Here is a 17,566-nt window from a genome sequence, read left to right as displayed (position 1 = left end):
TGTCGAAGACCCCAGCCACGCAGACTGTTCTCTCTGCTACCGCAAGGCAAGTCTGGAACCAACAGTACCCTGAACAGCTTCTACCTCCAAGCCATAAGACTGCTAAATAGTTGACCAAATAATTATCCGGACTATCTGCATTGACCCCTTTTGACCCAACTTTGTCTCACCACATATGCTGTTGCTACTGTTTATCTGTCACTTTATTCCAAGTTATATGTACATATCTACCTGAATTACCTCGTGCCCCAGCACATGGACCCAGTACATATAGCCACATTATTACTCATGTGTATTTATTATGACTTGTTTTACCATTTTCTTTCTCTTCATTGGTGGGAAGGACCTGTTAACCATGTCACTGTTAGCCTACACCGGTTGTTTACGAAGCATGTGACACATAACATCGACACAGACTCACAAAGCAGCCAATCGCATTCTTGTTCTCTGCAGCCTTCATTCTAAATATGACCACTTAGGTTACACAGCATGCCCATGCATCCGGACACGTGAATGTACCAACTCATTCTTTTGAGGCAATTCATCTGCCTTCCAAGTCGGTCTTATTTAGGATCACTGCCGACAACGACGATAATGTCACAGGTATTTATGGCGAGCCACTTGGTACATCTCAAAGACAGAGCACCACCAGGTATTTATAAATCACTTTGCTTTATTTAAAAATCAGCGGTAGGCAGTTATGCTATGAAGAAAAGAAGAAAAAAAAATACAGCTACAATAACTGAACTTGGCACTGGATGACTGTTTGGATAAAAAAAAAGAAAATGACACACATATATTGTGTAAGTGCCTCCAATATACATATGAAAACCAAAAAAGGAAAACCTTAAATACCAGCTTTTATGTGGTCTCCATGTCTACTGACACCCAAATTCTTATTAATATTACAAATGTTCAACACCCCTAACAAATCCCCACCCCCCAATAACCCCTGACCTAAAAAGAAAAAAAATGAATCTTCACTGGAGCGGAGACTAGGGAGAGTTCCTACTGGCCTCAGAATGACTGCCCCTCTAAACAGGTTACGGTTCAGTATGCCCTTAACAACTGGTCCTAGGTCTGATGCATTGTTTAGCTCACAATGGCTAAGGATAGAGATCCTAGACCTGCTGTTGAGGGCAAAATGTAACCCAGACCTTAAAAACCGAATGACTCGTGTGTCCAACAGCCATGATGAGGATGACACATCCTCACTCGTTGCGAAAAAAAAAACACGGGAGTAATGCACTGCAAAAAAATACAAAGACGTTATTTCTTCTCCTCCAAAAGGAAAGCGCATCAGCAAAATGAATGTGAACACAAAACACGACTTCAAAGAAAAGGCTGAGCAGTCCTCAGTGGAATTGAATACATGACAAATATTTAGCCATCAGTGGAATGAAATGCCTTTTTTTTTTTTTTTTAATCGTGAGGGAAGGCCAACCATTTATTTTTGTCATCACATCCATCTTACGACACAATGGCAACAGACTACTACATATGGGATTCAGACAAGTGGGCAGGTGGACCCTGTGAGAAGGAGAAACATGCCCCAAAAACCACCTGCACTCTAATCCACCATCACCCCCTGACCTCCCCCCAACGTTAACACAACCTCCTCAAGAGGAGCAAGAAATCACCTGCTGATTAAGACTGGACAAAAGACAAAGATGGGCAGAAGGGTGGATAAAAAAATTTTTTAAAAGAGGCAGCTTGCCTTTGATGGAGGCCCCTTGTGTACCCTGTGCCCACAACACAGGAGAATCCGACACCCCCTCTATAAATGAATCCCTAATAATAATTGACTTCATCTTGATGATCATTGGGATCGTGTTTTGAACGAATAAGTTGGGCAACATGATTGAAACTATTCCCAGGAGACGTGTAGTCAGCACCTCATCCATCTCCTCCCACCTCCCCAACCGTCTGTCACAACATGCCCTTGGAGAGTGAGCGGGCGAATCTGGGACAGGGGGTGGTAAAAAAACAGATGATCGGGTCGAGAAGAAGTGAGCTGTAGATGGATATCAAGTGGAGGACGTGAGACAAGACCAAGGCTACATCCCAAATGGCACCCTATTCCCTAGATAGTGCACTACCCTATGGGGTGTGGTCAAAAGTAGTGCATTAAGGGAATAGGGTGCCATTTCAGACTTAGCCCAGACATGTGCATCTTGGGGGGGGGGGGGGTTTATCTGACGGTGACCCCCAGCTTCTCCAGGACACGTATCCCCTTCTCTTGGTACTCCTCCCTCGTCAGCCAGAAGTTGTCCTTGTCCTTCATGATGTCGGCCAGCACGGCTCCGCCCAGGAACACCATGTGCTTGCGCCGAGGGGGGTCCTCGATCCGGATCTTGAATTTCTGCACACGAGCAGGAAAGGAGAGACAGAATAGAAGATAAGGAGGAGAAGGGAAGAGTGTGAGAAGGGAAAGCATAAGAATAGGGGGAAGAGGAGAAATAAGGAAAGGGAAAGGGGCAGAGAGAGAGAAGAGTGGGAGGGAAAATGTCTGTCTTAACAACCTTAACTAAAAATAGGTGTGAAATAGTCTAATAATTAAATGAACTGAACCAGCAGGCCTGGCATTGAAAATGCTGAAATGGATATTGTTGCCAAATTGAGCAATCAGTGTGTAAAGGAATGAGTGAGGAACAATGAGACATTATATTTTAATTTAGTTGTTGAGCGCATGATTTAAACATGGTCCCATGACGAAGATAGTTCACTCTGTGTTGAAGAAGCACATTGCTTGTGTTGTGTACACTAATTCAATTTAGGGCAACACCGCCTCCTGGTGGCTGATCAAATGACTGCAGTGAGAAAATGGATCATTAAATGTCTGTTAGTAGTTGTCCATCTGTTAAAAGTCAAACATTGGACAGTAAAACCCGCACTAAAAACAGCAACAATAAGATATGACATGTACTGAAAGCATGCTACTTCGAAGATAAAAAAATGGCGTTGTGTGTGAGCCCTCACCGAGAGCTTATCCACGTCTCCCTTCAGCACGCGCTCCAGGTAGAGCTGCTTGAGCTCACGCTCCAGTCGAGAGGGAAGGCCGGGGTACATGGTGGAGCCCCCTGACAGCACTATGTGTTTGTAGAACTCAGACCTGTGGAGAGAAGGAGAAGATGTTTAGGGAGGAGAGAAGACCTGGACGAAGGAAGAGGAATAACTTAAGGTGAATAAGAATGGCGAAACATGGAGGAAAAAGAGAACATTTTGCCACAATGTGTTTGTAGAATTCAGCCCTGAGGAGAGAAAGTGAGGATGTTTACGGAAGAGAAAAATGGGATGTATAGAATATTAGACAAAAATAATGACAATATGGAGAAACATTGATAATCTAGGACTGACCCCATTTAGTCGACTGGTCGATTGGCTGTTGGTCAGATTTCTTTAGTTGAGCAGTAGCAAAACAAAAAAAAAAACTTAGACATGCATTGCTGAAATTGTATATTTCATAAGAACAACCCTGGCGCTTGCAACGCCAGGGTTGAGGGTTCAATTCCCACAGGGGGACTTACTTGAACTCTGAAGCATTTATTTGGGATGCAATTTCTAAGACTGGTAACTAATGAACTTATCCTCTGCAGCAGAGGTAACTCTGGGTCTTCCTTTCCTGTGGCGGTCCTCATGAGAGCCAATTTCATCATAGCTCTTGATGGTTTTTGAGACTGCACTTGAAGAAATGTTCAAAGTTCTTGACATTTTCCGGGATTGACTGACCTTCATGTCTAAAAGTAATGATGGTGGCTACTTTGAAGAACCTAAAATATATATTTGGATTTTTGGTTCCATAACACTTTTTTGGTTCCATATGTGAAATTTCATTGTTTTGATGTCTTCACTATTATTCTACAATGTAGAAAATAGTCAAAATAAAGAAAAACCCTTGAATGAGTAGGTGTTTCCAAACTTGACTAGAACTGTATATCTACAGAAATAAGACAGATCCTACTTCTGTTGCCTGTTTGAGTGTTTGTTTAATAGCCTACTGATTCCGTGAGTACCAAGCCCCACGCAACCACGTTGATAAACAATTACAAATTTTCAATCTTTGCTATGCTGTAAAGGCCTTACACTTTAAAAAAATGTAGTGTCGTTTACACCTTTCCAAATTGTGAGAAAATAGTAGATTTATAGTAACCCTCCATTTTCCTTGATCCCCTTATTGTTCTTTTTTATTATTATGAACAATATAATAATAAGTAATGTCATTATCATAAGTAGGCTTAGTATAGCAGCCTTGTATAACCATCAGAGCTGTAGGCCAAAGAGCACATCCTGTTTCGTCTTAATACCGTAACTTACTTAGGTTTATATTTCAGTACTTATATAGGCTACTGTATCAATCAATCATTTATTAGTTAATGTCATCACACAGCATACAAGTCATTCAGGATTTGAAAAGCAATCAAGCATTTTAGTTAAAAAAACAATAAAGCGAATATTGAATAATTAGCATAAAGATAAATAGGCCTAAACCGTTCCATTTGGGAATTGCATTAATGAATGAATGCTACTGTTCAGTCTTTGCTGTAATAAAAGCTTTACAATTAAACATTTTACAACAGCATCTCTGGTCCGCTTATAATTTATTTAGTGTTGTTTATATTGTTCCAAACGATTAGAACAATTACAACCTAACAGTACCTGTTTGGCACACATAATATGCACCCAGCACTTCCTTCTTAACTTATTTTTCTTGATCTCCAGTATTTTCCACAACTAGTCAAATTTATTCCACATATCCAACTTCCCCTTTACCTCCTGAGCAACCAGCAAACATTCCACTGTTTCGAGTTTATTTGTCATGTCCTCTGCATCCATTTTGCTGTCACGTTTCAGAGTTTGTTAGAACCAATTTATTGATGCGATTATGATATGCTATAGGGCAGGCCTTATTGGTCACGTGCATGAGACGCATACATGTGTCACGTAACGAGAGCAAGGGTTGAGGGAATAGGGAATTTTTAGCAATAGGTGCTAGTCACTCGCTGTCGTTTTTTAATTTTTTTATTCGTCTTAGGGATATCTTCTTTATTTTCAATTTTCGCCTACATGACAAATCTAACTGCCTGTAGCTCAGGCCTTGAAGCAAGGATATGCATATTCTTGGTACCATTTGAAAGGAAACACTTTGAAGTTTGTGGAAATGTGAATTGAATGTAGGAGAATAACAATAGATCTGGTATAAGAAAATACAAAACACATTTTTTATTTTTCTACCACCATCTTTGAAATGCAAGAGAAAGGTCATAGTTCTAGCCATCACTCTGGTTGTAATTCCGATAGTGTCCACAAGATGGCATGAGTGTACGTGCAAAGTTTGATGGATTACTTGAAGAATGACTGACCTACAAGACTTTTAGTGTGAAGTCGCCAGGCGCATTTGGGCAAATCGTGAAGGAGACATTTGCATTCATATTCCATTTTTCTGCAAGAATATCGTCAAATCTGTATACTTGGACTTTGATTTAGCTTACCAAGTACTAGTAGCCAGATTATAAGTTCAACATTTGCAAAAAACAGTTCTCATAACTGAATATCCTTGTAATTTTTGTCCAAAATAAAAAAAAGGCATGCTGTCGTACAAGGTTAGTAGCTACATTTTACGACATATACATGGTTTCCAGATACCCCCGTAAAGCCCAGCTCATTGGCTATCTAGCTAGCTTTGTTTGACCCCGATTGGTGCTTATTTGACAAAGATAGTCGTTCAAATGATGGCTGCCCGCGTAATCGGCGCGCCATGAAGGCGTCACTCTGACCAAATATGGTGTCCTATAGGATATACTACACCCCTAATGAAATAGGGAAGTTTTGTTACCTTCTAGGGTCTCTGAGGAATAGATACAAATGTGATTTGAATTGTTGAAACAACATTTAGGGTGAAATCTTCACAGATTTCTTTCTTTGCAAATTCAACAAGTGGAAATACAAAATCGATTGTGCATACTATATGGACCTTTTTAGGATATGAAAAAGGATTTTATCAAACAAAACTTCATGATGATACATTAGAAATCTTGCTCTGATTTAAGTACACATTTCACCTTCAGAGGTGAATTTATCAAACCTATCGCGGTGAAAAAAATGTTTTGTTGTTAGGAGCTCTCAAACAATAGCTTGGCATTTTTTCGAATAGCTACTGTAAATTGGACGGTGCAGTTATTTTAACAAGAATTCAAGCATTCAGCCGATATAAGACATTTATATGTACCGGCATTTGTTGTTTCTATAAAATCCACTCAATGACTAGAATGTTAACTAATGAAATGGCAAAGAAGTGAACGAGGGTTGGAAATTACTAGGTCACTAGTAAGTAGGGGGGAGTCGGTTGTGGAGTTACCTGGTGTCGATGTCTGCTGCATTGATGGTGTTGAAGAGGAGCTCTGCCACCCCGACTCCCTCCACGTTGATGAGGTGGGGCTGGAACAGAGCCTCAGGGGCTTCGAACCGCTCCCCTCCCACCTTGATCATCCTGCCGTCGGGGAGCTGGGGACACAGAAAGGGGAACAACATTCACACATCGGAAAGCATTTAATTGACATTAAGACAGGACTGATGGCTTTCTTATGCTAGAACAGCACTAGGGAAATCTGACGGCAATGCTAGGCTAGAGATGGACAATAGACAATGTTTGGAACTGGCAACGTTTAAGTAAGAGTCTCTCTCCCTCTGGTCAGATGGAGCTGGCGGACATACAGTAGGCCTTTTACAGAGCGCGGTGGAACATTATGTGGGAGGGAGCATAAAGGGCCCATTGACGGCTCCAGTCTGGAGTCCAGAGGAAGAAACAGACACCAGGTCAGCACGTGGCGTGGGAGTCTGGGTCGTACAGGAAATGATGTCACGCCCATGGATGGGGGGGGGGGGGGGGGGGGTCGTTTCTTCAACACTACAGTAGTGCTTTTGTTCCATCCTCTGTCCTCCGCCTCTCCTTCTCTCTCCAGGATTTGGGCAGGGAAACAAGGAGGTGCGCCGCCGCCCGCCATACATAAATTCTATCCACTCCCTCTTTACATCACAGGGACTCGTGGCACGTGGTTTTCCAGCCCGTGGTTGACTTGACTAAGTAACCTGGGGGCATCCAGAGCTTGGTCTAAATGCTCTAAAATTATAACCTGATCATCTGCATGATACATTATGTCCACAAGTAGGCAGTGTTACCATATAGCCAGGCCTCAAATACAGATGAATCCTATTATTCTTGGTGTAGGATGGTGTTACCCTTACCATGCAAGACTTTAATAAGTACAATTTGGTGCAGTGTTGGGGGAAATGCGTTATTAAAAAAGTAATGCATTATATAATCAGATTACTTTTATAAGTAACTAGTAGCTTTTTCAAAATTGGGTAATATTATTATAGTTACACTGTCACACAACGTGTGCGTTACTTTCAGAATCATCCCTCTACCGGGCGCGTTTCCCATGATCCGATCTCAAATTGTTTCATTTAATTCTCGAGCGAGCAGAGAAAGGCTGTTTGGAGAAATGTCATGGCAGCTGCTGTCCATAGAAATATATATAGAGGGTGCAACTCTGATATTTGGCATTGATCACTTCTGTGATGGGGAAGCCTCTAGGCTTTTCTGTCTAGTGACTAATGTGCCTTCTATACATCTCTATGTACTGGCGGTAATATTATAACATAAAGCATTACTTTTGTTAAATGTAACTAGTAATATGACTTTAAGTAACTAGTCCCAACGCTGACCTGGTGTGCTGTTTAGATGACAAATCAGGGTTGGGCTCAGAATGCCCAGAAACAGAAAATACTTCGAAACAGGGTTGTACAATAAGAAATGAAAGTGTAGGACTCGACCAGGATGATGACCGTGTAGGACTATGTTACTGACCGTGTAGGACTCAACCAGCACGGTGGTCTCCAGCGCCAGCTTCTGCTCCTGCTCGATGTTGTAGCCCACGTAGCACAGCTTCTCCTTCATCATGCGCACCGTCTCAAAGTCCGCCGAGTGGTTGAAGGCGTAGCCCCTCAGCAACAGCAGCTGGATAAAGGTCAGAGGTAAGGCATGCGTTTGGTTGGTTTGCAGAGATCTCATAGTTGTAAAGGACTGCGAAACTAATTGAAAAAGACTCCAAATACTCTTTAAAATAGTCACCTTTCCTAATCACAAAGCTTAACACAAAATAATGAACAGGTGTGGTTTACAGTCGACTGCTTTCCACTAGCAAGTCAGACATACTCATGAAGGAAATAAGGTTATCCAAGGCCCTGTCCAGCAATCAACCCCTAGTTAGTTCCCCCTAGGCTCTTGTGTAGATTTCATAGAATTAGGCTAGATAGTTATAAATATATATGGTGGAAGCACCAATGGGCAAGGTGCAATATCCATCATAATGCCTTATTCAGTCTTCTCACATCTACACATGCCTAGGGGCTAGGAGTTGTTTCTGGACAGGACATTCTAAGACGGCCCGAGTCACGCGTGGGGAACGAGGGTGTACCTTGATGAGGTAGCGCGTGATGTCCCGTCCTGCAATGTCCAGGCGTCGGGTCAGGTGGGGCAGGGAGAAGCCTTCGTACACGGGGCAGATGTGGGTGACGCCATCACCAGAGTCCACCACCACGCCAGTCAGGAGACCTAAAAAGAAAACACAGCAGTGCCAACAGATTAGAGCCAGTGAGAAAACACATCCACCGTTTCCAAAGCCCATATCAACATTATAGACCATTTCTGTCATTACTCGTTTGAAACGGAAAGCTTTTTATTCATTGTTATTACCGATTTCTTGGTGTCAACGAGTTCTCCGTCAGAATTACATTGGTTCAATATCAAAAAAAAAATGCACGGGCCAATGAAAGGCCTACGTCCTACAAATTAAAGTCTAGTATAGAACACAAAGTACACAGCTACGTACTCAACTACACGCTACTGCATATTCAACTCTCGTCCTGCTACTGAAAGGGTCACACATTAGCACAGCCTGCGTTTCATCCCTCATTCCACAGCTGTGTTCATTTTTTTTCCAGAGAAAGACCGATGTTACAAACAAGCAGTACAGCACAAATGGAAGCACTTTATTTTATGATACTAGGTATTTACTACTATAGAAAAAGGATGTGGTATCAATGGGTTTGTGTAACTACTAACCATTTTAAAAAATAAAGTAAATATCTGGTACTTCTGTACCGGAAAATAAAGTTTAAGCCCCAAATAATTGTTGCTACCGTGGTAGAAACGTAGCAAAAGCTAATTACCGGGTATAACCTCCTACATTCCTCCATGTGTTTTGAAAGGTACGTTAACTTGCAATTCGTTGTAAAGAAATCTCAGGTACCTAGTGCTCTTCACTGGTTTTGGGTGTCCTACGTTCCTTCTAGTTGCCTCGTTTTGCTTTAAAGAACCTACCTTGAGCATAGAGTGTGAGCACAGCTTGGATGGCTATGTAAACCCCGGAGAACTGGTACGTCTCAAACATCACCTAGGAAAGAGGTAGGGAGTGCGAGAGTATGTCACTGGAATATGAAGTTACTGCATAAAGTTCAACAGCAACTTAGCATCTTGCTAATACATATTATCTTTGTTTTTGCATTTTTGCACTGCTAGGAAAACCACAACAAATCTAACCTCAACCTCCACTCACAAGGAATAGACCTCCATGTTCATAAACCTCCATTTGGAAAGGGTGAAAAGAACTTACCCTCAAAGCACTTAGGCATGACTGGCCACCCCACAGAGGACAGCATGATTTAATAACAGTGGCTCTGACAGACTCCCACTGAGGAGCTGTCGCCAGGCAGCAGACCTAGGTTCAAATACCATTTCAAATCTTTCAGATACTTTAGCCGTGGTTGATTGACCTTGCCTGGCACAATGGAAACAATGGATTAGTACCAAAAGTGCAATGTCCACCCATGTGAAACTCCAGACAGGCTCAATCAAACTAAAAGTGTTTGAAAGAGTTCAAATACTTGCTGAACCCTGGTCTGCCAGGCAGCGCTGCTGCCTTAGTCACAATGACTGGCAAGTTGCAACTCCAAGATGAACCTCCGTAGCGGCAGTGCTACTGCCTCCTCTGCACAGAGCATCACTGTTATGACTGATGATTCATTTAAGATCTACAATGGAACCTTATAAAAGGCCTTACAGGAAATCTCCTCCAGCCGTTCCCGGGTACACTCCAGAATACACACTTTCAAAAACTAAAGCATGTTAATGAAATCGTCCTCTGACAACGGATTTAGTAGTCGTGGGTTAACAAAAATAAACACCTCTAAAGGAAAAATGTATACGCACCTCAATGATCTTCTCGCGGTTCTTGGTTGGGTTCATGGGCGGCTCGGTGAGCAGGATCTTGCAGTTGCGCGAGTCGACGTTGAGCTTCTCGGGACCAAAGGTGTAGTCCCACAGGTGCTTCATGTCGTCCCAGTTCCTCACGATGCCGTTCTCCATGGGGTAGTTCACCTCCAGCATGGAGCGCAGCTCGCTCGCCTCGTCCCCCACCATCAGGTCCTAGGGAGGGGATAAAGAACAGAGTTTCAGACTTGTGCTAAAACCAGGGCGTAACTTTTTAAAGTGAACCCGCCATTTTGGAGGAACCCCAATAGTGCAGTAGCCACTGACCATCACTGCATAGAAACCATGCAGTGACCTCCACCCAAGTCACTGACGTACCACAGCGACAAACCGACCGTCAGTGCCGACTGACCACAGTGACACAACAACAAAAATAATGCTGATAGCTCTGGGTACGAAGGAAACAATGTCACAAAAGGACATCCACCATCGTAAAACACTCTACAGAACAAACGTAAAGAACTTCCCTAAAAGGACATTTGCATGCCACAATAAACAAGTCAAACATCACTTATTGTAGTTGTAGTCAACATCTAGTCATTCTGCGGGCACGTTGCTTTCAGTGAGCTGACGATACGTTCAGCCCTGCTCCGGAGAGCAGGCGGTAGAGGAGGCCACATCAGATAGAGATTCCAGCCATGCAGTCAGAGCACACTGTTAGTAGAGTGGAATCCATCTGGTTAATTGGGATGCAGATCCTATTGAAAATGTCTAGAACCAATGTGTAGGCAAACTCAGAAGAGGCCTGACTGTCTACCGCCAAACAAACAGGTCACTCATATTGGCAGAGAACTGCACGGGCAAACTAATGCTCAATGTGGTCGTCTTTTAAAAAAAAAATGCTATGAGGAGGCGGCTTGCAAGTGTATTTTAACATGAGACGCTACAGCAGACATGTTCCCCTTCTCGTGATTTCCCCTCCAAAACGTATCTGATGATATCTCTACTATTGATACAGTTTCCTTCTGCAACGGCTTGTATGTACACAAGACCATGAATGCCTGTCAGTGTGTTCAGACCACTGTATTTAACATTTTTACAAAAAAATTATTAAAACAAGGGGTAATACAGTTTGTAAGGTTAGCCGAAAATTCCATTTCGTCACAAAAAAACAGGGAAGGAGTAGTAGAGGGGGAATGAGGAAGCGATGCCAAACAACTGACAGATAGAAAAAAAGGACCACTCTTGTCGGAGAGATGATGAGCGCAGCCATTTCACTGTCCGAGCAGATTGCAGGGACCCAGGAAACTGCAAACATACACACTTACCATCTTTCTGTTATCCTACCTCAACAGGAGAGAAGGAGAAGAGGTGGGAGGAAGAGAGGGATGAAGCAGAGGGTCAGAAGATCGAGAGAAGAGAGAGAGGGGTCAGAGGAGCCAAGGTCAGAAGTGAATCAGTGCGTGTCCTACAAAAACCATGGCCTACGCCCGCCCATCCTCTCATAACGCTGCAATGTTATCAAGAGGAAATGTTAATGTGTAACGCCCTGATAGCAAGACAAGGTGCAACATCTAGGCCAAATCAACAAATCATGGCCAGCGTCACAAATGACACCCTATTCCCTATGCAGTGCACCACTTCTGATCAGGGCCCATAGGGTTAAAGGTAGTGCACTATGTAGGGGAATAGGGTGCCATTTGGGACTCAACCAGCCATGGTAAATATCAGGGACCAGTGTGTTGGATATCCAGAGGACACTAAATGGAGGAAATACTTTTTTTTTTAAACTCACAAATACTGTGAGAAACTAAACTCAACGGGCTGGTTTCCCCGAACACAGATCAAGGCTAGTCCTGGACTAAAGCATGGTCAATTAAGAATCTCCATTGAAATAGCTTCCTTGTCCAGGATATGTGTCAGGAAAATTGCTCCATCAGGTTCACAGTGGAGGGAATAAGCAAAATGTCATCTAACATAAAGTAGTGTAAATCAAGAAATGTGCACCATCCTCCAGGGAGGTCTACATGTTCTGAAAAACTTAGAACCATAGTCTGCTCCACAAGGCATTGCAGCCATTTCAGAACTTCCCCAAATCTCCACAAAAAAAGACAAATGTCATTCATGTGGGCTACGAAGTAGTTAGCCTAGCGGTTAAGAGTGTTGGGCCAGTAACAAAAAAGGTCACTGGTTCGAATCCCTGAGGTATAAAAAAATTAAACTGCAGTTCGGCCCTTGAGCAAGGCAGTTAACCTCACCGATGAAGTCGATTAAGGCAGCCCCCCACACCTCTTCAATTGTGCAACAGACTAGGTATCCCCTTTCCCCAGATGATAGGTACACTTTTTTTAATTTCACCTTTATTTAACCAGGTAGGCTAGCTGAGAACAAGTTCTCATTTGCAACTGCGACCTGGCCAAGATAAAGCAAAGCAGTTCGACACATACAACAGAGTTACACATGGAATAAACAAACATACAATCAATAATACAGTAGAAAAGTCTATATACAGCATGTGCAAATGAGGTAGGATAAGGGAGGTAAGGCAATAAATAGGCCATGGTGGCAAAGTAATTACAATGTAGCAATTAAACACTGGAATGGTAGAATGTGCAGAAGATGAATGTGCAAGTAGAGATACTGGGGTGCAAAGGAGCAAGATAAATAAATAAATACAGTATGTGGATGAGGTAGGTAGATAGATGGGCTATTTACAGATGGGCTATGTACAGGTGCAGTGATCTGTGAGCTGCTCTGACAGCTGGTGCTTAAACCTAGTGAGGGAGATATGAGTCTCCAGCTTAAGTGATTTTTGAAATTCAATCCAGTCATTGGCAGCAGAGAACTGGAAGGAAAGGAAGTACTGGCTTTGGGGGTGACCAGTGAGATATACCTGCTGGAGCGCGTGCTACGGGTGGGTGCTGCTATGGTGACCAGGGAGCTGAGATAAGGTGGGGCTTTACCTAGCAGAGACTTGTAGATGACCTGGAGCCAGTGGGTTTGGCAACGAGTATGAAGCGAGGGCCAGCCAACGAGAGCATACAGGTCGCAGTGGTGGGTGGTATATAGGGCTTTGGTGACTAAACGGATGGCACTGTGATAGACTGCATCCAATTTGCTGAGTAGAGTGTATTTTGTAAATGACATCGCCGAAGTCGAGGATCGGTAGGATGGTCAGTTTTACGAGGGTATGTTTGGCAGCATGAGTGAAGGATGCTTTGTTGCGAAATAGGAAGCCGATTCTAGATTTTATTTTGGATTGAAGATGTTTAATATGAGTCTGGAAGGAGAGTTTACAGTCTAACCAGACACCTAGGTATTTGTAGTTGTCCACATATTCTAAGTCAGAACCGTCCAGAGTAGTGATGCTGGACGTGCAGGCAGTGATCGGTTGAAGAGCATGCATTTAGTTTTACTTGCATTTAAGAGCAGTTGGAGGCCACGGGAGGAGAGTTGTATGGCATTGAAGCTCGTCTGGAGGTTAGTTAACACAGTGTCCAAAGAAGGGCCAGAGGTATACAGAATGGTGTCGTCTGCGTAGGTGCTTCAAAGAATCCCCAGCAGCAAGAGCAACATCATTGATATATACAGAGAAGAGAGTCGGGCCGAGAATTTAACCCTGTGGTACCCCCATAGAAACTGCCAGAGGTCCGGACAACAGGCCCTCCGATTTGACACACTGAACTCTATCTGAGAAGTAGTTGGTGAACAAGGCGAAGCAGTCATTTGAGAAACCAAAGCTGTTGAGTCTGCCAATAAGAATGTTGTGATCGATCTGGCTAAGGCTTTCGACTGTCAATGAATACGGCTGCACAGTACCGATGGCGGTTATTATATCGTTTAGGACCTTGAGCGTGGCTGAGGTGCATCCATGACCAGCTCTGAAACCAGATTTCATAGCGGATAAGGTACAGTGTGATTCGAAATGGTCAGTAATCTGTTAACTTGGCTTTCGAAGACCTTAGAAAGGCAGGTTAGAATAGATATAGATCTGTATAGAGTGTCGTCTCGGCAGCTTTCCAATCTGTGGGAATCTCAGACGATACGAAAGAGAGGTTGAACATGCTAGTAATTGGGGTTGCAACAATTTTAGAAAGAGAGGGTCCAGATCATCTGGCCCGGCTGATTTGTAGGAGTCCAGATTTTGCAGCTCTTTCACAACACCAGCTATCTGGATTTGGGTGAAGGAGAAATGGGGGAGGCTTGGGCGAGTTGCTGTGGGAGGTGGAGGGCTGTTGATCAGGGTTGGGGTAGCCAGGTGGAAAGCATGGCCAGCTGTAGAAAACTGCTTATTGAAATTCTCAATTATAGTGGATTTATCAGTGACTGTTTGTGTGACAAAACAGGACCCATTTTACAATGAAATCTGTATTACACTCAACACACATTCTAAAACCAATTTCAAACAGAATTCACAGTATGTTACCCGTTAAAAAAATAATGCAATGTTTATATGACCCCCTTCAAAAACAGGTTATTACCACTTTCTTGAGTAAATACTAAAGAATACATTTTTGTCGAGATATCATAGGGATTTAAACACTTCTGTGAAGTAAACAAGTGAGGTTACCTTGATCTCAATGTTTCCCACTTTAGCTGTGGAGCGAATGATTGGCCTGCCAACCAACGCAGGGAAAATGTGCTCTGGGAAGTTGGAGCCTGCATAGCCACACTTCACAAACTAGGATTATTGGGAGAGACAAAGGCAGGGTCAGTGACAAACATCATTTTTTGCAAGTTGGTAAATAACATAGGACATAAATACATTTTCATAGCACACAATGACAAAAAAAAATAATCGAGATCAATAATAAGCCTATAGCCAAATACTAGAAATCAGATCAAAGCATTTAGCACAGACTACATTAAAATAAAACCTTTTAGTCCAATAACTCTGACATAACTTAGCCCGATCGATAATGCAGTAATGCACTTCACTTGTCTTGTCCATTAGCCAGAAGTTAGAGCCTTCTCTACTTTCTCTGAGTCACATGGTACCGTTTGAGTTGCCCCTAGGTACAGATTCAGGATCAGCTTGCCCTCCCCAAATCCTAACCATTAGTGAGGGAAACGCAAAACTGACAAAAGACCAGCACCAGCAACTCCACCCTACTTTGTTTGTGAACACTCAGAGAGGTTACAGAGAAAGTTACAGTATTGGTAGTGTTATCCTCCCACAATCACTACCTGACTTGCTTGACCTGCAGCATGCTTAGGAAGTTACGTAGAGAACCTACGCAGGGAATTTCATTCAAACCTGTTAGGTTGTACTAGGCGTTTGCTTCAAGGAATAGCCTAGCGCGTGAATCAATACTCGCGCTTCTCCATGTATGTTTAAAAATCCTTTGGGCTTTCTTTAGGCCTACATAATGATTAATGACATAATCTTCCTTCTTTCACCTACGTAACATTACATAAATGACCTCATTCTCAACCTTCCGGTAAGAAGAATAAAATAAGTGTATGACATGCATATTCAAGTAGACATGACATCATCAGCTCAGACAGGAAGGGGTAACTCAAAGACAAGAATAAAGACAGACGGTAGGCTACAGTGTACAGCGTGTCCCATTTACACTCTCCAAGCTATGAATAGCTATCAGGCTGTTTTATTCGCAGTGTGAACAAAGGCTGTAAGCAGCATAGTTTCTTTGCGGTAGGTAGCTGGAGAGAGACAAGTCAGCTAACCACTGAATGGAACACGGCCCCAAAAAATATTTTAAAAAGACAGATGAAAGAATAGTCTGGCTAAATACTAAGGTAAAATGGTGAAAACAGCATAAATTAATTGTAATTTGTCAATTTCAACCAGATGACTCATGTTTACAAACATATTTTACAAGAGAGTTGCAATTGATCTGATAACGCCTTACATGGAAGAATGGTTTCTGACTTCCTCACTGTACAAGAATGAGGCATGCGCATTATCTACTGCTCGAGACAAGTTAAGTTGGTTAACTTGTTCAACAGTCGGTAGCAATACTTTGATTGTGATACTTGTTTGTTGGTGCCTGGTTTAGTAAAACTATATGCGCAAATCCTCATCCAATTACGCAACAATGTAGCAGTGTAAAATACTTGCTACAAATTCAAAAGAGGTTTCGGTGAGGGCTGGGCTACAGATGCTGGATTGTCATTCTTTGTGAACACCAAACAGTATCTAAACATGTGGAGTTAATGAATAAAACGAAATAGATCACGTATTTTCCTTGCCCAATTCGTTGCAATTAACAATGACAAGTTTTTACAGAGCTCTCGTTAGAGTTAACAATCAAATTGAAGCAAGGGGTGGAAATGTAGGGTAATGATGTCTGATGAATACATATTTGATATAGTTAAATGTGGCAGAACACGAGATTTAAGTTCTCTGGAGCATGCTATAAAACTGCGATTTGTACATTTGAAGGCTAGCTATTGAGTTTGCTGGCCAGCAACCGAACTAGCGCTAGACGATTCGAGTTCGCAATGTCAGCACGAGCAGCCGACAGCAGCGATAACAATATTTATGGCTACTCCCACTGATTCACGAATTCTAGTCAACAATCGGTACTCTAAACATTCCACCGACCGGTGTGAATCTTGCCACCTCTAATTGACAGATGCACCAACCTCAATGAATGCATAACTAATTGACAAACTGACAGACCGTGGCTACACAAGCTAGCAATGAAGCGAGCTACTTCCTGTTCCTCCCCATCTCATCTCCTCTGCCAAATTGCACAGCACAAAAGCCGGAACCGTCTTAATTTGACGATAGAACACGGTCTATTTGTAAACTTACCCCGGTCCCATTGTCGCAAACCACCACTTTCCTTCCCTGGCTGTCCATTTTTTCGGAATACAGAAACCAGCAACCCTTCCTGGCACAACTTTCTTCGGCAAGGCGGAAAACACCACCCCGGCTCTAGCAAAGGGCTTTTTCCGGAATGTGTGACACATGCCCATATTACACACACACCTATCAGGGTAGAAATAGCTAAGAAATTCAGCCAATTACGTATGGCAACGCCTTTCCATATACGTTTCTATTCGACAATCCCACTGATTGACGGTGTTGTGTCAATCAGAATTTCGAAATATCCATAATGCAAGCTTTATCAATGCATTTAGGTGGTGGCCTGGTGGGCCAACGCCGAAAACAATGAAGTTGATCGATCTAAGTCGAGGGAAGAGCATTTTTTTTATATGACAATGAAATATTCTAATGATTACTGTAAAATTTGTTGGCACCTTCAATTCTTGCACATTTTCTCAGAATAAGTATATTTCAACCATAGAAAATGATAGAGGCCTCTA

General features: G+C 42.6%; 2 protein-coding genes across 2 annotated transcripts in view; both read right to left on the bottom strand.

The window, feature by feature from the left end:
* LOC129840008 (aftiphilin-like) overlaps positions 1-17,566 on the bottom strand; it is a 113,936-nt gene that overhangs the window by 50,634 nt on the left and 45,736 nt on the right. The window lies entirely within an intron of this gene.
* On the bottom strand, positions 654-17,214 carry LOC129840010 (actin-related protein 2-A-like). Its single transcript, XM_055907802.1, has 9 exons — positions 17,052-17,214; positions 14,841-14,951; positions 10,271-10,486; positions 9,383-9,455; positions 8,478-8,614; positions 7,868-8,017; positions 6,356-6,501; positions 2,980-3,112; positions 654-2,362 (listed from the first exon to the last, which is right to left on the bottom strand). The coding sequence occupies exons 1-9, from the start codon at positions 17,097-17,099 to the stop codon at positions 2,192-2,194; spliced, it is 1,185 nt and encodes a 394-aa protein (XP_055763777.1). The 5' UTR covers positions 17,100-17,214; the 3' UTR covers positions 654-2,191.

This window comes from Salvelinus fontinalis, chromosome 40 (genome assembly GCF_029448725.1).
Source record: "Salvelinus fontinalis isolate EN_2023a chromosome 40, ASM2944872v1, whole genome shotgun sequence".
In the NCBI taxonomy this organism is placed as follows: domain Eukaryota; kingdom Metazoa; phylum Chordata; class Actinopteri; order Salmoniformes; family Salmonidae; genus Salvelinus; species Salvelinus fontinalis.
This window is presented reverse-complemented; position numbering and strand designations above follow the sequence as displayed.